General features: G+C 40.3%; 1 protein-coding gene across 6 annotated transcripts in view; it reads left to right on the forward strand.

The window, feature by feature from the left end:
- The window catches only part of JPH1 (junctophilin 1), an 88,785-nt gene that overhangs the window by 52,434 nt on the left and 14,887 nt on the right, over window positions 1-21,464 (forward strand). For all 6 annotated transcript variants that reach the window (XM_049853843.1, XM_049853840.1, XM_049853841.1 and 3 more), the window contains exon 3: window positions 14,258-14,376. In XM_049853843.1, coding sequence (XP_049709800.1) covers window positions 14,258-14,376 — 119 coding nt within the window. The remainder of the gene's footprint in view (window positions 1-14,257; window positions 14,377-21,464) is intronic.

A 21,464-nucleotide genomic window follows, 5' to 3' on the forward strand; every position in this document is an offset into this window, starting at 1 on the left:
TTTGTTTGGCTGGTTGGTTTTTAGTTTTTCTTCATGTCAACTCTGTCATGTTCCCTCAGATTCAAAAAACCAATGAACGTTTTATTAGATAGAAGATAATAGCTACAGTTAAGTATTTGCCCCAAATTAAAACAAACAAAATAACCTCCAGACACTCAAAATAGTGGTTATTTGTTGGTGCAGATGTTTCAATCAAATATGATACAGTAAAACCTGCAAAAGCTGGAATCTATGTAAGGCAGAAGCCTGTCAGAGAAGGTTTTTAACTCAAATATTTTCCACTAATAAACTGCACCCTGTCAAAGTCGGAAAACTTTCGAGACCGAGAAAAACAAGGCAATCCTGCCAAGTTCAGCTGTCGAAGGTTTCACTGTATATACCCAGAAAGAACATATTAAAAATGTATGTATATATTTACCTGTACTTATGTATTTTTTTTATGTATTCTTTCCGCAGTCAGAGTCTTAGAACCAAGGTAGACAAGCCGTTTTCTGAAATTATGCTGGTACCGTGGAAAAGTTATTTCAATGAGTAAACTTTGAAGAAGCTATTTATCATACAAAAAAATGTCACTTGGGGTGACGTCATAGTGTCTTAGGGCTCGGGGTATGACAGCAGCGTCTACCTCAGACCAGCATCAGAACCTTTTTCATTTCACTGTGTCATATAAGAGCACTCATTTGAGATGTTGATACTGTGGTATCTCAGAAAAGTGTTGCAGAGAAACTTCATGTTTATAAATAATTATTGCTGCCAGTGACCATCTACCAGAAATTTAAGGGATAAGAAGCTTTGACTCTACCACCAGAATTGTAGAGTAGTCAGAGCAGGATGGTGTTGTGTGCAATATATATAATAAGTAGGAAAAGAAAAATTAGCAGATATTTACATTCTACTTGTGTGCCTGAGTAGTGAATACAGTATTTTAAAAGCATTTCTGCCGTTGTTGTTAGTTGCCCTCGAGTCAGCTCAGACTCACACAGACCAAAACTAAACATTGCCTGGTCCTGTGCCATCTTCATAATCACCTGCATGCTTGAGTCCATTGTTGCCTTCCAACCTAGGGGACTTATCTTTCAGCACTGTTTCGGACAATATCCTATTGTGATCCATAGGGTTTTCATTGGCTAATTTTTGGAAGCAGATCGCCAGGCCTTTCTTTTAGACATTTGTAAATCATTAAGTATGTTGAGGTTTTGTTTGAGGGAGAAAAATATCAATAGTTAATCATGAAAAGATAAGAACTGTAATACTGGACATCAGAATGAGGATTTGGGCAGCAGTAAAAAAAAAAAAAAAAAAAATGATAGGCCAGGAGTGATTGTTTTAGGAGACACAAATTCAAAAGTGATCTGAAACCTGAAAGTGTCAATGGGAAGAAAAGGAACAGCAGGATGTTTATAACATTAGTGAAAGCCCCAACAGAGCACAGATGTGAACAGCAAGCAGCTCACCAACCCCAAGCTTCTATGTACTGTCTCCTGCTCCTTTCTTGGTTGGAAAGAGGCTTAAGTGCCCTTCTAACTCTGAGAAATGAATGCCACTCCCAGGGCGTTCCAGTTCCTCTTTGGAAGAAGCTCTGTCTACAGGGCAGCGCAGCAGGGGCCACACTTACTTCTGAGGGGATGGAGGTTCCTTTAGGATAGGCTTCTTCTGACCACCGTGACTGGCTCTGATAGACTTCTGGGGTCATCGATGTCCCTCGTCTTTTCAGGGTAACTAGGAGGACTCCACATGAAACAGCAAAAGGGCTTTCTGTGCCCTGCATTTTTATCCTGCCAGAATGGAAACTATGATGAGTGGGATGTGACGTTTCAGTCCCCATTGTATCTGTTGCAGCATTATTCTGATCCAAAATTATAATTAATGTTTTACAGATTTCCATCAGAATTCTAGAGAGCCTCTCATGGCTGCAGTGTTCTCTGCCTTATGTGCAAGGGGAGTTTTCACATTTTTGGTTCAGGTGGGGACAGGGTCAGCCAGTAAGGTGAGGGCCTGTCCTTGGGTGGCCAAGTCTATTGTCATTTTATTAATGTGACTGTATTGAGAAGGAAGGAAGAACTAGTTCCGGTGATCTACTACCAGATAAAACTTAGCACATTTGGGAAATCTCACATGGAAATTATAGCCCAATGCTCTGAGGCAAACCTGGAGACACCAGCAAAAAAAAAAAAAAAAAAAAGCAAATCCATTGCCCTTGAGTTGATTCCGACTCATAGCAACCCTATAGGACCGAGTAGAACTGTCCCATAGTGTTTCCAAGGAGCGCCTGGTAGATTCGAACTGCTAACACTTGGGCTAGCAGCTGTTGCACTTAACCGTTGTGCCATCAGGGTTTCCAGAGAAACTAGAGCAGCTGTCAAATACGAGCCAAGCAGCAGGTAAAGCTTTGGACCTGAATAATACCATTGAACAACTCTCCACCCTGAGAAGGGCAGGCTTTGGGGTTTGGCAGGTAGTTCTTCCTGCTGTTTCAGAGTTCAGTCTGACATTCCCTAGTTACAAGATGACAATCACTAGATTCTGAATTCCTGGCCTTCAAGGGAAGTCCTTAACCCAGTGGAAATCACATCCTAAATTTCCCCCTTGTTCTTGGAATGCACAGCATTCCTCCGGTGCCTGGAATTCTTCTTGAAAGTTTTTGGACTTGGTCTGAAGCTCTTATTGGTGAGGAATATTTCCATTCAGGGTACTACATCTGTCTCTGAGGAATGGAGCTTAGGAAGGCAGGCCCTACATTCCTCAGTGACTGCAGCAGGACTCCATCAATCCCACCAGCAGTCATGGCATCCTGGGCCCCAGAATTAATTAATTCTACCATGGAGATACTTAAAGGTTAAAAGTTCATTGAATGTGTTTAGAGTAGATACCCAGGCTGACAGCTGGCTCCTGGTCAAGAATATTCCGAGTATTATAAGCACCATAATATTGAAGCAGATCATTAACAATCCACCAGAACCAGGAGGAAAAGATTCCTATTATTTGAGCCAAAAAGTTTAACATGATTTTTCTGCTTACTTTATTTGAATCCTACCTTGCATTTCTCTAATGAAATATCTCTAATGAAGTTTCTCCATGTACATGCATTCATCTTCAAAACTGCCTTTGCCCACCCAAACTATACAAAGTAGTACTTTTATTTAAAGATATTAAACAAACAAACAAAAAAAGGTAGCCCTGTGTCTTAGTTATCTAGTGCTGCTATAATGGAAATACCACAGTGGAGGGCTTCAACAAACAGAAATTTATTCTCTCACAGTCTAGTAGGCTAGAAGTCCAAATTCAGAGTGCCAGCTCAACCAGAAGGCTTTCTGGCTGTCGGTTCTGTGAGAAGGTCCTTGTCATTAATCTTCCCCTGGTCAAGGAGCTTCTCAGTGCCAGGAACCCCAGTCCAGAGAATACAGCATTGCTTTCCTGGTGGTATGAGTTCCCCATGTCTCTGCTCACTTCTCTCTTTTTTGTCTTTTATGTCTCAGAAGAGATTGGCTTAAAACACAATCTAATCTTGTAGATTGAGTTCTGCCTCATTAACATAACTGCTGCTAATCTGACCTATTAACATCATAGAGATAGGATTTACAACACATAGGAAAATCACATCGGATGACAAAATGGTGGACAGTCATAATACTGGGAATCATAGCCTAGCCAAGTTGACACACTTTTTTTTTTCATTTTTATTTTGATTTAAGTGAAAGTTTACAAATCAAGTCAGTCTCATACAAAAACTTACATACACCGTGCTGTATACTCCTAGTTGCTCTCCCCCAATGAGATAGCGCACTTCTTCTCTCCACCATGTATTTGTGTCCATTCAGCCAGCTTCTGTCCCCCTCTGCCTTCTCATCTCCCTTCAGACGGGAGCTGCCCACATAGTCTCATGTGTCTGCTTGGTCCAAGAAGCTTAGTCCTCACCAGTATCATTTTCTGTCTTATAGTCCAGTCCAATCCCTGTCTGAAGAATTGGCTTTGGGAATGGTTCCTGTCTTGGGCTAACAGAAGGTCAAGGGACCATGACCTCCAGGGACCTTCTAGTCTCAGTCAACTATTAAGTCTGGTCTTTTTATAAGAATTTGAGGTCTGCGTCCCACTGCTCTCCTGTTCCTTCATGGATTCTCTGTTTTGTTCCCTGTTAGGGCAGTCATCGGTTATAGCTGGGCACCATCTAGTTCTTCTGGTCTCAGGCTGATGTAGTCTCTGATTTATGTGGCCCTTTCTGTCTCTTGGGCTCATAATCACCTTGTGTCCTTGGTGTTCTTCATTCTACTTTAATCCAGATGGGTTGAGACTAATGGATGCATCTTAGATGGCTGCTCACTAGCATTTAAAACCCCAGACGCCACTCCCCAAAGTGGGATGCAGAATGTTTTCTTAATAGATTTTATTACGCCAGTTGACCTAGATGTCCCCTGAAACCACGGTCCCCAAACCCCCAATCCCTGCTACGCTGGCCTTCGAAACATTTGGTTTATTCAGGAAACTGCTTTTAGTTTAGTCTAGTTGTGTTGACCTCTCCTGTATTGTGTGTTGTCTTTCCCTTCACCTAAAATAGTTCTTGTCTACTATCTAATTAGCGAACACCCCTCTCCCTCCCTCCCCAGTCTTGTAACCGTCAAAGAATATTTTCTTCTCTGTTTAAACTATTTCTTGAGTTCTTATGACAGTAGTGTCATCCAATATTTGTCCTTTTGCAACTCACTGATTTCACTTGACGTAATGCCCTCCAGATTCCTCCATGTTATGAAATGTTTCACAGATTCATCATTGTTCTTTATCTATGCGTAGTATTCCATTGTGTAAATATACCATAATTTATCCATTCACCTGTTGATGGGCACCTTGGTTGCTTCTATCTTTTTGCTATTGTAAACAGTGCTGCAGTGAACCTGGGTATGCATGTATCTGTTTGATGTTGACACACATTTTGGGTGGACACAATTCAATCCATAACACCCTGGTTTATTTACTGTATTTTACACAAATAACGTGTACCTTCTGCATTTGTTCACTGGCTGTGCCCTCTCCCTTGAAGTAATTTCACAAGTGCACTATGCTAATTTTTTTTTACAGTAACATGTGGAAGAGGATTGGCATGGTGGCACTTGTGAGGGTGCCTCTAGGAGGGAGGGTGTGCCCAGCAAACAAACACGGAGGGCACGTGTTATTTGTGTAAAAATAAGGTATTTGTTGATGCCTCCATTTTCTCGATATCCTTGGATATCATTTTTTTCTCTTGCTTATTGGAATGAACAATTTCCGTCCTCAGTTTAACACAGCAAATGCTGAAAATAGATAAAATCACAAGAGAAAATGTTTTGAGACCCTCGTGAGGAAAAAGAAGAAAACTTTCTTTTTAAGACTTCAGGAAGAACTTGATGATTTTCTCATATTTTAAACTTGGAGGTGTTAATTACCAATTTGGGGAAGACAACTATGAGCTGGATGAATCCATATATTTTTAATACCACCTAAAAATGTTCCTGCTAAAGAATAACCTTGATGAAAACCAAATCTTTCTTATAATCTTTAGTAAGATGTTTTCTAAGCTGTGTTTATTTTACTTGAAAGTCAGCCAACTGGTTTAAAAATATTAGTAGAAGAAAGCTCAAAATTTGCATTTTTTAATAGGAGTTGTAAATCTATTAAAGAATTGCGTAGAGAAGTGAAGAGGGTGCTCAAACTGAAGGAAAAGCGTGAATATAAGAAGATAGAAAAATGGATATAAATGAATTTTTGTAGCAAAAAGAAAAAATAACTAGAAAATTAATAATCAAATTTTTGCTAAGGCACAAATCTAGAAGCGTAATGAAGAAATCTCTTTTCAAAGCAGAGTTACCAGGCTGTATCGTAAAGGTTCAGAGACCTGTGTTCCACCCAGTTCATCCTACTGAATAGCTATGTGATTTTAAATATATTCCTAAGTCTCTCGGAATTTTCAAATTACCTTCACATTTTCCTCTTGATTCTAACCTAACCCTTTCTCTTTATCTGGTCTAAAGGCCACTGTGGGCTACATATACTTCCTCCCCATCCAAAACTCTGTGGTTAGTTATGTTATGCTCCCCTCCTCCCTTCTCCCAGTCTCTAACCCTGTATCACAGCCACCTACCACCTTCTCTGCCTCTCTCAGCAAAGAGAGCCCTGCTAGAAAAAGATGCAGAATTATGTGGGCCTGAAGTCGGGGCCTCCTGGTCTCATTCAGCAGTTCCAATACTCCGTTCTTCCGTTCCTTGGAACTTATATACGGTGCTGATTCTAAATCTTCCTCTTGCTTTAAGCCCCAGATTCTCCTAACCAGAGTACTAATAATGGCCATTTATCTATTAGTGCTAAATACTTATATCAATCAGTTCTCATACCAGAACAGTCCTACAATTAAATATTGTTCACATTTTACAAGAAAGAAAATCAAGGCTTAGGTGCCCAGTCAATAAATGATAACCAGATCAGTCTGGATCCAAAGCCCATAGCACTCTTGGCCTCCTTGAAGCTGATAGCCCTTCAAATAACCTCAAGACATTGCATCGACTCATCAGTGTTTTTCTCTCTCTGTTCTCCTTGCTTCCTGCTATCCAATCTGGAAGTCCTTCTTTCTTTCTGCTCATCTAGGACCTGACTCCAACAATAGCCACGTTCTCAGAGCTTTTTCATCTTCTCCTGTTCCCTGAGCGTCTTTCTTCCCACCTTCAGACATGTAGTCAGCTCTTTTTCCCATGGGTAAAACGTCTTTTCACTTGACCCAGCTAATCCTCTGGTTATAGTGCAAATTTTGTCCTTCCTTTCTGGGTCAAAAGTCTCCAGCATGTAGCACACACCTGCTTCCTCTACTTCCTCTTGCCATTTCCCCATCAGCTCCCTACAGCCTGGCCAATGCCATGACTTCAAGTAGAACTGGCCTCTCAAAGGTCCTCATCCAGTCTAGCAACCATTTCTCAGCCCTCACCTTGCTCAGCCTTTCCAGCACACTGCAGGATTAACAAACCATTCCTTCTTCAGATGGTAATTGTTTCATGACAGCACATAAATCATCCAATCAGCTGGGAAATAAAAGTGCAAATGCCCCTAGGGGGAAGCCGCGTTTGGACCTGGCCCCCTTAACTCTAAGGAGGGGCACATGATTGATCCAAGAACTTTGAAGAGTCCTACTGAAAGTTCATCTTTTACCTACATGCTCCCACCACTCTGTTGACTTCGCCGTTTCCTTCACTGGGTCCCTAGAACACTTTTTTCTTGGTCCTTGGTTCATTGCTTTGTTGGTTCACTTATTTGGTGGACTCATCTACCTTTCATGAACTCATCTTCTGTGTTCATAATGTCCGCATTTGTGCTTTGACCTTTAATTTGCATTACAGCCCCGTGTATGCCTGTGGTATGTAAATTTCTCCTTCTCTAAAGCTGAGCTTGTCTTCTTCTAGCCGTCTCCTCTTCCCACCTGCCAGTTTCCGTCTGTAGTAAGACCGTTTGTCTGTATACCATGTTCGACATCTTGGACTTATCATTTATTTTTATCTCCTCTTTATTCATTTATCCATTCCACTGAAAATTTGTTGAGGACAGCCTCTGTGCCAAGCTGTGTGGTAAGAGCTAGCAAAACAGGCATGGAGCCTGTCCTCATGTTTCCAAGTTCCTACGCTTCTTCCCTTAAAGTGTCCATTGGTTATTTTGTTCCTTTACTGCCATTACCCTCTTTAACCCTTATCGTGCCATGACTGGGATTAGTGCAGCAACTTCTCATCCGAGAGCCCAACCTTTGGTCTTTTCTCTTCACTTCCTCTGGGCACTGGTGGCACAGTTGTTAAAAGCTACAATGCACTATAGCTACTAACCAAAAGGTTGGTAGTTTGAATCCACCAAGCCACTCCTTGGAAACCCTGTGGATCAGTTCTACTCTGTCCTGTAGGATCACTGTGAGTCAGAATCGATTTCATGGCAACAGGTTTGGGTTTTTTTTTTTTTACCCGCCTCTGGGCACATAGCATGCTCAATAAATACGTATACATCAGGTGATTATATTTTAAGTTGTATTCTCATTTAATGGTATGTTTTTTAATGTTAGAATGACCCACATTAAAAAAGTAAACTTTTCTCCAGAAATCATTTCAAGAATGAAATGTTCCTTAAATGTGTTTACATCAGATTTTTCTCAATGCATATGTACTACATAACATAGGAAGGCAAATCTTAGACAAGTTGTATAAAGCCCAGAATAAAGTAAAAGCCAAGTACTTGGCATATTCCAAATGAGAATTAGAAAATGTGCTTTTAAGCTGGCCAGTGTATCCAGAGAATCTTGCCTTTAAGCTTATTAAGTTTACGGTCAAGTGTTAGGGAATAAAGTCTGTAAAGCACTTAAGAAGGAGGACTCATTTTTCAAATTTGAAAATGTTCTGATTATAGACAAAAAAAAGTCTCATAAAAGAGGTTGAATAGTAGGTTCTGTTGTCCCACAAAGTTATTTCATACATCCCCTGAGCATTAACACACTGTGAGCAGCTAGGGTTCAGAAAAAATTTAGTATAACAAGAGCTTATTAATCCAGGAGTAAATTTTTTTGTTTTTTAATATCCTGTCAGTTTCCAAAAAGGATTTGCAGGGTGTTATGAGTCACATACATAATAGCATTCCTGACATTGGGTCCACGGAGTTAAAGCCATGTAATTAGAGAACTATACACATATGTTGACGATAATTTTACTGCAGGTTTCCTGGTGGCTTAGCAAAAACAGGAACAATCGATTATATAGTTCTTAGTGTATGATACAGGGAAACAGTCTCATTTATCATCAGAGACCAGTTTTTTCCTGGCACTAAATTCTTAAGAGAAATTTATCACCTAGGGTCTTTATCAATATGACAATGGGCAGCATTTTACAAAAGGTATATATAAACATTCTTCATATGAATCTTGGTTCCTGCCATGTGCCGTTGTTAAAAAGCCAACAGTATGATATTAATTCCGATTCTATGAAGGCATTTCTATGACAGCCAAAGTAATGTGGTTTGACTTTATTTCATTGACAAGAAGTGTCTGTGACCTAGACTTTGTGGGTTCAGCATAGTCCCTGACTACTGATGCTTTCAAAGCCTGTATCCTAACACCTCTGTAAAAGTGGACTCTTAGAAGATCACATGCCAAACTTATATAGCCCTTAGTTTACATTTTATATCTATACAACTTGATACTGCTTTTAGAGGAAAAGAAGAGAGGAGCTCTTGCCTTGGAAAAAGGACAACAATATGCTGCTAATGTGACATTTTTTAAACCAGGAATTATGAATTCCGTCTTGAAGTTACTATTCCAAATCCTATCTTTTTTTGTATGTGTGTAAAAAAAAAAAAAAAAGTAACTTAGAAATTAACATTCAAGAACTGATAGTAAAGATGGGGACCCATAAGAAATAGTCTACCCGAATCAGATTTCTGAAGGTTGGGCATTAGCAGAATCATTGTCCAATCGAGATTAGAATCTTTATCTGCCATATCCATTAATAGATGGGTGTGTGAAAGATTGAAAGCTAGAAGTTGGGACAGACATCTGAGTTGTACACTTTAGCAGGAAGAAGAGCTGCTGAGCCTTGCTGGGTCAGTGCTATCAGAGAACTAAATCAAGATGGGAAGACCAGTTTCTTTCTTGGTGCAGGTAACTTAGAAATCATGCTCTGACCATATGTAACTAAGATCAGTGGAGCCCGGTGGTTTTTATCCATATCAGGAGTATTCTTTGCCTAGTGGACTAATTTCTTCTAAAATGGCTACAACTGTAAAAAAAAAAAAAAAAAAAGCACAAGTTAATTGGGTTTCTCAAATCTAGGTCTCTTGTAAGTGAATAATGTAACAGTCCAAAAGGAAGACTAACAGGTCATATTTTTTGCATTTTTTTATGTGTGATATCATACCCTAGGAAAGAATTTTTTATTATCTTCAGGCATTTTTAAGACATCTTGAAGGGAAATGGTCTGTAGGGCCTCAAGGATAGAAGCAGGGAGAACAGACCTGTCATTGCAGTCACCCAGGTGAAGGATGACAGTGGCTCTGACCAGGGCGGAAGCCATGGGGGAGCGAGAAGTAGTTGGATTTAGGATATATTTTGAAGGTAGTGCCAACTGGAGCTGCTGATAGAGTGGAGGTGGTAGGAGAAAAGAGAGGTGGCAGGAATGACTCAAATGTATTTGGCTTCAGCAACTGAAAGAATGGTATTCCCATCTCCTGAGATTTGGATTTTTATAAGCAATTGCTCTTATTTTTAAATTTTACTAATAGTCAATTTTCTGTAATTACTGGGACCCCCAAGCAAATGACATCTGTAACCCTTTACTTTTAACGAATACTTTTAAGCCTTTATTTTTAACAAATTAGCTCATACCCTCTGCTGAAGCACTCAGGAAAGTAACTTTGATTTAATATGTAACGAATGAAAAAAAAAAAAGATGTTCAAAAATAGTATGATATTGTTTGAAGCAGGTTATTGTTAGGAAGAGAATACATAAAAAGTAGAAATAGCAAAACTCCTGAATGTTGTATACAGTTTTACTTATTGAATGTTTTTTGTAAAAACATTATTCAATGTTTAAGAAAAATTGGAAAGCCAGATTATTTTGTTCTGAGTAGAATGACACGACAGCTTATGAAACACTATTTCAGCCAATTAAAAAAAAAAAAACTCAGATACTCATCAGATTTCTGATGGGAAAAATAATTTATAATTAAATACTTATTTTAGATGCAGGCGATGCCTAGCATTCAGAAATTTCCCCTTTACGGTTTCCACTGTTCACAGTTGACCTTTGCAAGGCTTATGTGTAAGGGGGAGCCACTTAGCTGCTGGATGAGCTTATTCAGATACCGAGGTCAATGTCTCAATATTGTTTTGATGGCTTCACCCAAACGTAGTAACTCTCAATGAGTTAAAATTTTATTTGTTAAAAAAAAAAATAGAAAGCCTACAGCTGATATCAAACTAAAAGAAGTTGTTTTATTTCATTTTATGGGTGAAATTATATGTAATAATTTGTAAGGATCTGAAAACTTGTGAACGACAGCAGTCTTTTAAATAAATGAAAGGCTTCTTGGGTACCCAGGTTTCCTTGTATACGTACGTTTTCCATGGGACCAGCTGCAGCAGCAGGGCCTCCACTTTGAGTTTTAGCTTATCCACCTAGACTTTCTGGCCTGGACCACCCCCAATCCCAACCCCATGAACAATGAACAATGGCGTGTCTTACCAGTTGGCTGATTAAAGGGATCGTGTGTAGTGCTGGAACTGAGCCTAGGATTTGAACACATGAATTCATTAACCTGAGCCAGAGTCAAGCCCAGGTTTCTCCTAGGCAAAACCTAGACATGCCAGCGGCCTGGCCACACAAAGCTGGTGGTAACGGCAAACTTAGGATGGGTTCCTTTTCTGCTGCTCGTTGTCAAGCCCAGGGCTACGAAAAGCTCTTGAGCAGACCTCTGGTTTCAGGCTTGACTGTGATTTTGCCTCATCTTAGAAAGAATTGTGCAGTAGCACTGAGCAGGGCAGGTGTACTTGATGGAAAGGAACCTTCCTGTTAGGTCTTACAGGATAGAACAAGCAAAAAAGTAAAGGGTTAAGTATAAAAATCACCTGAAGCTCCACTGATGCTGTGCTTCCAAAATATATTTGTAAGAAAAATTAAGCTGTATTTGCCTGTTCTTCTCTTTCTGCTTAGCATACTGTAAAAAGTGGTAGTGTTAACACTACTATTTATTTGACTAAATGGTGGTGTCATGATTGTATCAGAATAAATTGTTTGTACTCGAGTGTTGTAAATTTATCATGGAAGGGCTAGAAGATGTTATAAGGCAGCATGGTTGTATTCTTGTGGCTTCATCAATTATGATACATCAATATAATTAGGCTCTAGCTAAGAATAGCAGATAAAATGGAAAATAATTCTGGGAAGAAAAGGGTTGAGATTCTGAGAAACTAAAAGAACATAACAGAGTGCATCCATTCATCTCAAGCCCAACACACAGGACTAAAACATTATCTGTTATCAAAGTCATGGCCACCTGTGTGTGGACTACTATAGCCTATTGTTTAGGAATATGGTCTTCCCCTCCAGATTTTGTTTCCATTTCACATTTCATATCCAGTCCCCTCTATGGCCGATACCCTATAGACAAAGATCATCTAAAACATGCTCCATGATTCAGAAAAAACAGCTTGAGGATTGAAAGCTGATCTATTTATTTTTTAGAAATGACCTAGCTGTTTGTAAAGAAGCATCTTTAATTCCTTTATTCACCAAGTGGGACTTCAGTAAATACTATGTGCCAGGCAATTGTATTCTGTGCATTGTCCTGCACATTGGGAATATAGTACCAAAAAAACAAACCCATTGCCGTCTAGTCCATTCCAGCTCATAGTGACCCTATAGGACAGAGTAGAACTGCCCCATAGGGTTTCCCAGGAGCACCTGGCAGATTCAAACGGCTGACTTTTTGGTTAGCAGTTATAGCTCTTAACCACTATGCCACCAGGGCTTCCGGGAATATAGTAGAGGACCAAATGTAAAATGCCCTCCTTCATGAAGATTACATTCTAGTACCTCAGCCCTCCAAGCTCAGCTTGGTCCTAAGTAGGAGTGAAATGGGCCCAGTGAGCACTAACTGAGAGGAGAGAGTCGGAGAAAGTAATTTGTGAATGGGGCCTCTACCAGTTAGCCCCACAGGCTCTGGTCAGCTCCTCCCTTTTTTCTTCCTGTGGTCCCAGGCATTCAGTTTGCTGGCCTCCTCCAGTTGCCACCTGTGTGTTCTCCCCTTAGACCAGCTAGAGCACAATGCCATTTCCCAACTTTTCCTCTCTTCTGTGTCTCTAAAATAAGTTCAAACATCTCTTTTAGACTTTTTATTAAGCTTTTACTTAGAGTAACCTATAACCCTTCTTAGTGCTAATAAAAGTATAAAGAATTTATAAAATTATAAGAAATAGATGACTGTGATCATCATCTAAATACTAATTGGACAAGGTCTTCTGCTTTGGAAGTGGGTGGCCTAAAGTTCTGTGTTTTACCCTACAAATCCTTCTTCTTGGGCCTTGTCTTGTAAGAAAACCTATTCTTTTCCCTACTGCCCTCTCCCTGGCCCTGGTCCTCTAGGAAGATAGGTTTCACTGAGTGAAGATGGGGCAGGGAGGAGATGGAAGACTGAAAGAGATGCAATTCCTCCTCATCCAACTTTGCTTGGCTCCTTTTTGTTTTCATACGAGAAACAGACTTAAACATCAAAGAACTGGCCTCCTGAGCACATTCTTAGGGCAGATCCCGTGGTGTGCTACAGCCTTCTCCTGTAGGGTACTGAAAGCCAATTACATGCATTTCTTCCCAACTTCACATTCAGTGACATAAAGTTGATAGCTTGGAATCTGCCATGGTGGGAGTATTTACACCATGGTAATCAGCAAACAAGGAGCCCTGGTGGCACAATGGTTAAAGTGCTCCATGGAGCAAAGACTCCACATTCTGCTCCTGGAAAGATTACAGCCTAGGACACCCTATGGAGCAGTTCTACTCTGTCCTGTAGGGCGGTTGTGAGTCGGAATCAACTCAACAGCGCTCAACAACAACGGTCAACAAATGGAGTCCCTGGGTGCAAACAGTTAATGTGCTCAGCTACTAATTGAAATGTTGGAGGTTTGAGTCCACCCAGAATAAAGGCCTGATGATTTACTTCCAAAAAACCAACCATTCAAAAACCCTATGGAGCACAGCTCTACTCTGACACACATGGGTTTGCAATGAATCTGAATCGACTTGATAGAAACTGGTAATCAATAAAATTATAAATCAGTTTTGTTTTGCTTTTGTTTCAGAGAGCCAATTTGCCTGGACACCACTGGGCAGATCCTTCTTAATCAAATTCTTACACTGATTCTACACCGTAGGAATGAAACCCATGAACACTATATTGATTCATATGCTTTAATTCTACCAGCAGTAATTTGGGAGGGGACGCCAACCAAAATTAACAGGAGATTTGATCCAGAAAGTTTCAAAAGCCAGATTTGGCATCAAGCTGCACAGATTTTGTTCATACTTTCATTTCTTTTAAGAACAAGGACAATTATAGTTTCATTCATATTGTTTTCATTGAAATATCACAACAAAATGATTCTAAAATTTGCTGTTGCAGGTGTTGGGCCACGATCATAATTAACATTACTTTTCTTCAGATTGTTCATGTTTCCTTAATTGAGTGCCGCCTTGGCTGACTTGCCCTCTTGTGCCCTGTGTAGGACGGCTCATGCAAGGGTTAAAGCAGACGCCGCGGACCAGGCTGCGCTGGCCGCCCGCCAGGAGAGTGATATCGCGAGAGCTGTGGCCAGGGAGCTGTCGCCTGATTTCTACCAACCAGGTAAAAGTTTTCCTTTCAGAGGAGACGTAGGAGCCAAGCCATTGGCTCTTAGTTTTCTTTTGACGTTTCCTTTTCCTAGATCATCATTCTTTATTTAACTACGAGGTCTGGGAGTCTTGAGTCACAGCAATCTGGAAAACAAGTGGGAGGACGTGGTAACAAATACCTTCTGAAGTCAGAATATAGCACTGGAGATTTGCGTTATTCGCTTCTGTATTTCCCCTCTCCCCACTCCTCGCCAGCAACACATAAGGAACAAACGTTGAGCCAGTAGCAATAAACAAAACCGGAATCTAAAAGAAGTATTTGATTCTAAGAAATTATGTTAGTGTCAATGCAGATACTATAATACCCCAAATTCAGAGGCTCCTGGAACAATAATGTTAGCAGTGTGAGAAGAGCCAGTAAGTATTGTGACTGTTGTTTTTTTAATATATCTAAATGAAAGCTCCAAAGAGTGTGGCTAGGAGATAAAGCCATATACGACTTAAAGACCACTGCACAGATTGAGAGGAAAATGCGTGTCCTGATGGAAGAAATGGAGATGACAACCTCAAAAAAGTGCATTTTGGTTATCTGCCTCTCAAATGTTATGAAATAGCAATAAATGATTATTTGCAATAGGTTTAGAAACTCACTTCCTGGTAGTTTCTTAGTAGACGGTTTCCATCCTTTTTCATACTACACTGGTGTTTTTGTGTTATATTTCAAAGTGGCTGTAGTCACCTTTCTGTATGTGTTTCTCCATTTTTTTATAAACAATCTTCCTAGTGATTTTTTGAGATATCAACTGATTTCTAGGTGAAGGGACCTACCCCATCAAATCTTCTAAATATAAAAAAAAAATTTTATAAGGATTTTCCTTATTGGTTTTTATTAAATCAAGGTGTCTAACTAGCACCCTGTCCCTAGCCCAGCAACGTGCACAACATAGGTGTTCAATACATGTTTTGTTCACATGAAGGTGATCACATTATTGGAACCCACATAGCGTCACTGTGTCCAAATGAACAAGGTGAGTCAAAGTGCAAAGAATAGTAAGATCCACCTAAAAGCTAGAAACTTGGCTATGATAAAAGATGTAGGAACAAGAAGGAAATGACCTGGAAGTTTTTATTTTTCTGCAAAGAAAGAAGACAGTGAAAGGCCAGGTTAAGAAGACAGTTTTTCTAACAGAAAGGCTGTGGGAGGGGGCCCAGTCTGATGGCTAATTGATGGATACAGTCATCATAGAGTGACATGTGTGATAGTTCAAATCCAAGGGAGGCAACCAATGATAATGGGGTTTTGTCTTTCCTGTGCATCTTTTCTATACCATCAGATGGAATTTAACTCATTTAATAATTATGTGTATTTTGTTAAGAAAAGGAAACTTTGCAATTTTTGTATTGACCTCTGGTAGAAATATTTTCTTCAGTGAAAGGAAATCACACTTCCTGGTACTGAGGTCCATCAGTGAACTACCTGTTCCAGGGTGTGAGAACTGCAGAAAGCATTCAGCTACCCAAGAGTGATTGTTCTGCTCCTGCCTAGCAGCTCTGCCCTTGTGAAGAACCACTGCAGTTAGAGACAACGCCCTTTCACAAAACAGCGCTGGGTTTGAACTGTTAGAAAGAAAACAAACTTCCTGTCGTTGTCTGTAAATGATAACTTCTTCGTTCTGTTGTGAATTCTGCTGAAGGATGGGGTTCCTATAGCTTTCCATGGGGTGTTACCAAGAGGTAAATAGTATGGAAGGTAACCCTGGTTTCACAGACTAAAAGGTTTTAAAAGCCTTTTATGGTCTAAAAGCATTTGAGGAAAAAAAATATTGTGGGAAAATGTAATTCCACCCTTTCTTAGCTAAAACAGTTTCATATAAGCAACTTATTTGTCAGTAATGAATACATCACGGCAGCATGAGATGACAACGGGCCTATTTAGGACAAGAGCTATGGGTAAAGGCTGTAACCCCCTTTGACCCGCGGCCAGCACTTCCTTTAGGCAACTGTGTAGAAGGCCTTCTCTGTACTGAGTATTATTGATCTTCCCAAGGGAGCATAACTCATGCTTTCCACCCTGCATTAACAGGGTGATCAAATCAGATAGACGTTTTCTAAAAGGGCTTTCAAGTACTTTTCTAAGTCAGGCTGCTTATTTCATTTACATAGCTCAGATATAAATGTTTCCATTGTTTGGAATGTGTGTGTTGTGCGTAGAAGTTGTTAACCCTAGGAAAAGGGATGTCTGTGAAAGCATACATTTTGAACACTATCATGGTAAGTTGTCTGTTTTCAGTTATATTCCAGATATTTTACCATCTCAGTTAAATCTTAGGCTCTTAGTGCAAAACTGTACTGTTCTACGGTTCCATTATAAATGAAGGGAAAAACCTAGCCATATGAGTTGGCTGTACCACTCAAATTGTTAAGTTCTAATAAATAATAAAAAGCATACAAATGTATGCATGTGAATGTATATACAGATTATTGCATGTTGTTGTTAGTTGCCATTAAGTCAGCTCGGGCTCCTGATGACCCCATGTACAGCAGAACGAAATGTTGCCTAATTCCAAACATGCTCACAATCACCAGCCCGTTTAAGTCCATCATTGCTGCTATTATGCCAATCCTTTCACCGAGGGTCTCCCTTGCCCTTGCTGACCCTGTAATTCATCTAACATGATGTCCTCCTCCAGTGATTGGATCCCTTCTGATGACATGTCCAAAGCAAGCAAGTTGGACAGTGTTCTATTGTGATCCACGAGGTTTTTATTGGCTAACTTTTGGAAATAGATCAGTAGGCCTTTTTTCCTAGCCTGTCCTGATCTGGAAGTGCTGCTGAAATCTGTCCACCATGGGTGACCCTGCTAGTATTTGAAAAACGGGTGACATAGCTCCCAGCATCATAGCAACACGCAAGATACCACAGTACAACAAACTGACAGATGGGTGGTAGAGATCATTGCATACAGACACGGAAACTTAAACTGCCATCAGTATGAGTGACACAGTGAGTCACCCCCAAAGAACTTAGAAATAAGATTGTCCTCTAGGAGTTAAACTTTAAACTGAGCCCGTGATACATTGGTACAGAGATATGTACAGTGGTCCTAAGTGATAGAGTGGCTTCAAGAATGGCAAGATTTGCTTACAACCTGATTGAATGTATTAAAACATCTAAGGAAAGAATTCATAAGGTTTTCACTGGCTAGTTTTTCCAGAAGTAGACTGCCAGGTCCTTCTTCTAGTCTGTCTTAGTCTGAAAGCTCAGCTGAAACCTGTCCACCATGGGTGACCCTGCTGGTATTTGAATACCCTTGGCATAGCTTCCAGCATCACAGCAACATGCAAGCCACCACAGTACAACAAACTGAGAGGTAGCATATGATCAAGAACTGATGGTACTGAAGGAAGAAGTCCAGGCTGCACTGAAAGCATTAGCAAAAACTAAGGCTCCAGGAATTGACAGAATACCAGTTGAGATGTTTCAACAAACAGATGCAGTGCTGGAAGTCCTCACTCATATATGCCATGAAATTTGGAAGGCAATTACCTAGCCAGCTGACTGGAAGAGATCCATATTTATATCTATTTCAAAGAAAGATGATCCCACCGAATGCGGAAATTATCTAACAATATCGTTAATATCACACACAAGTAAAATTTTGCTGAAGATCGTTCAAAAGCAATTGCAGCACCACATGGACAGGGAACTGCCATAAAATTCAAGCTGGATTTAGAGAGAACATGGACCCAGGGATATCATTGCTGATGTCAAATGGATCCAGGCTGAAAGCAGAGAATGCCAGGAAGATGTTTACCTGTGTTTTATTGACTGCAGAGGCATTTGACTGTGTGGATCGTAACAACTCATGGATAACACTGTGAAGAGTAGGAATTCCAGAACACTTAATTGTGCTCCTGAGGAACCTGTACATAGATCAGAAGGCAGTCATTCGAACAGAACAAGGGGTTACTGCCTGGTTAAAAGTCAGAAAGGTGTGCATCAGGGTTGTGTTCTTTCACCATACTTATTCAGTCTGTATGCTGAGCAAATAATCCAAGAAGCTGGATTATATGAAGAAGAATGGGGCATCAGGATTGGAGGAGGACTCATTAACAACTTGTGTTACGCAGATGACACAACCTTGCTTGCTGAAAGTGAAGAAGACTTGAAGCACTTACTGATGAAGATCAAAGACTGCAGCCTTCAGTATGGATTACACCTCAACATAAAGAAAACAAACATCCTCACAACTGGACCAATAAGCAACATCATGATAAATGGAGAAAAGATTGAAGTTGTCAAGGATTTCATTTTACTTGCATCCACAGTCAATACCCATGGAAGCAACCGTCAGGAAATCAAATGACGCATTTCATTGGGCAAATCTGCTGCAAAATACCTCTTTAAAGTGCTAAAAAAAAGCAAAGATGTGTCACTTTAAGGACTAAGGTATGCCTGACCCAAGCCATGGTGTTTTCTATCACCTCATATACATGCAAAAGCTGGGCAATGAACAAGGAAGACCTAAGAAGAATTGATACTTTTCAATTATGGTATTGGTGAAGAATATTGAATATACCATGAACTGCCAAAGAATGAACAAATCTGTCTTGGAAGAAGTACAGAATGGTCCTTAGAAGTGAGGATGGTGAGACTGCATCTCACATACTTTGGACATGTTATCAGGAGGGACCAGCCTCTGAAGAACGATATCACGCTTGGTAAAGTAGAGCATCAGCGAAAAAGAGGAAGACCCTCAAAGAGATGAATCGACATAGTGGCTGCAACAATGGGCTCAAGCATAACAACAATTGTGGGGATGGCACGGGATTGGACTGTGTTTCATTCTGTTGTACATAGAGTCGCTATGACTCGGAACCAACTCGACAGCACCTAACAACAACAAGGAGGAAAGAGAAAGTCACAGAGGCAAAAATTGGAGAATTTATCCAAACATTTTCCAGAGAAGGAGAAGCCTTAGCGAAAACCTTGGAGTATTGGCTTCGCATTGGCAAAGGAATTTGTATTATGGGGAAGGATGCAGGAAGCTGCCACATAGTATATGGCTTCCTTGGCAAGATCATCCTGACCAAGGAAATGATGTATCAGGCTAGCTCACCCTGATACCATTGGCTATTTGATTCATCTCATGCTCTTTGTCCAGATTCCATGTTCACGAGGAACCTCATAATTTTGGTTAAGCTTTTGGCGGAGGTCTGCCAACAGGGAGAACATGCACTGATGGAATCAGCACAAGTCCCCTGGCTCATGTGACATTTACATTGCTCATGGTAAGCTAATGAATTGGCCTTCTGGTATTATACATCAGCCTTGTGAGCTTTGGTAATGTGAGTCTGCCTCAAGGGATGGCTCTACTTCAAAGTGCTGATGAAACCAGTTTCTAAGCCAGGAAGGCAGAAATAAGACTTTGGCGGGGGAGGGGGGTGATCACCAAAGAAGTAAGGGGATTTGGGTAAGAAAAGCCAGACGTATGGCACTGTCTCACACAGTTTAAATTTCCTTTTGATCAAGGTACTTATTTTGTTTTTAATTTCAGGTGATAATAAGTGGGGTGTAAAATTTTTATATTTATCATTTGGCAAGGGAGCTGGTCATTGGTGAAAAAAGATTGAGAAAAACTGCCCTGGAATGTGGTACATTCGTTACCTTGAGCCCCTTGGGAGATAGCCAGCCTGCTTCCCAAGGAACATCCTCAACAAGCCTTGTTTAACTGTGTTAGAGCCTGCACGCCCTCAGGTACATTGATGAGTTAAGGAGAAAATTAAAGTATTTATTACCACTTATTACGGGATAGTGTTAACTAGACTTGCATTTCTGGTATGAATTAGAGGTCTTTAGAAATCAAAGCATATTTTCATTAAATAATTGCCTGTGCCTATCATTAATATGTAATATTTTTGGTTAAGAAAAGGGAAGGGTACTGGAGTAGATGACTCTAAGCTCACCTTCCAAACTCAAAATTCTGAATAAATTTTTTCATAGAAAAGGGGAACCTGAGTAATCCATTAGTTGGCATGAAATTAATCATTCATGAGTATTCTGGTTCTTACCACTTATTTATTCTGGTCTATTCAGTTTCACAAATGTGTCTTGAGTGCTAACCGTGTACAAGGCACCACAATGGGTGTTCCATATCTGTGTTCTCAGAAGTCGTGGTATTGTTACAGATGTGGCTTTAAAGTCCTATAGGAAAGTAGCAGTCTTTCCACATAGGATATGCAAGTGATCCTAGTACCCATTATAGAATCTATTTAGAATCTGTCAATCTGGTCCTCTTTCACTGATTGGCCGTCTCCATAGGAAATATCTCATTTCTTCCTAATGGCTACTACTGTTGCTACAAAGCATTTGATATGGGCACTGCCCTTGTAGACGTTTGTTTTGGAGAATCTTCCTGGTGCTCCTTGTGCCCATAGCCAGCCCACTGAGGCTCACATATGAAGAACCAGCTAGATAACCTGCTGTTATCCATCTGCCATATCTGTTCCGAGCATTGTTGCCAACTCTAACAAGTAACCTTTCAGTGTTGGTGGATGACATGTGCTGAATGCTGTTTAATATTATGTGACGACCTGTGTCTGACTTCTTCCCAGCATGAATCCCCAGGAGAAAAATATCCTTTAGGATTCCTTGGTACTGTCTATAAAATCAGCTGAAAATGCTGACTGCAACAACTATCAACATGTGTATCTTTCCTCCCTGGCCGGATTTCTGACTAGTCTTTTTAATGAACTGCTGCATCTCATCAACTTTATGTTTCTGGCATTGCAGTGTTGACACGCATTACTACACAGAACAAGTGGCAGGCTCAATGGGTGCCTTCCAAGATTAAGTAGTCCAGGAAAAACTCCTGTCCTCTGTGTTATATTAAATGTTTTGTTTCAAAAGCTCTTAATCCTACTCTGGAAAATCTAACTGTATATCCTTGTTGAGTTTGCCAGTCCTCGCTGAACTGTGCCATGTTGGAACCATTTCCTCCAACTGGGTATAGTTGGATGAAGCTGGACTTAGGTCCACCTCTAGTCGACAAATTTTTTGGTTTTTTTTTTTTTGCATTCTTTCAGATGCTTGTAACTGGG

The sequence above is a fragment of the Elephas maximus genome, chromosome 15 (genome assembly GCF_024166365.1).
Source record: "Elephas maximus indicus isolate mEleMax1 chromosome 15, mEleMax1 primary haplotype, whole genome shotgun sequence".
NCBI classification, from domain to species: domain Eukaryota; kingdom Metazoa; phylum Chordata; class Mammalia; order Proboscidea; family Elephantidae; genus Elephas; species Elephas maximus.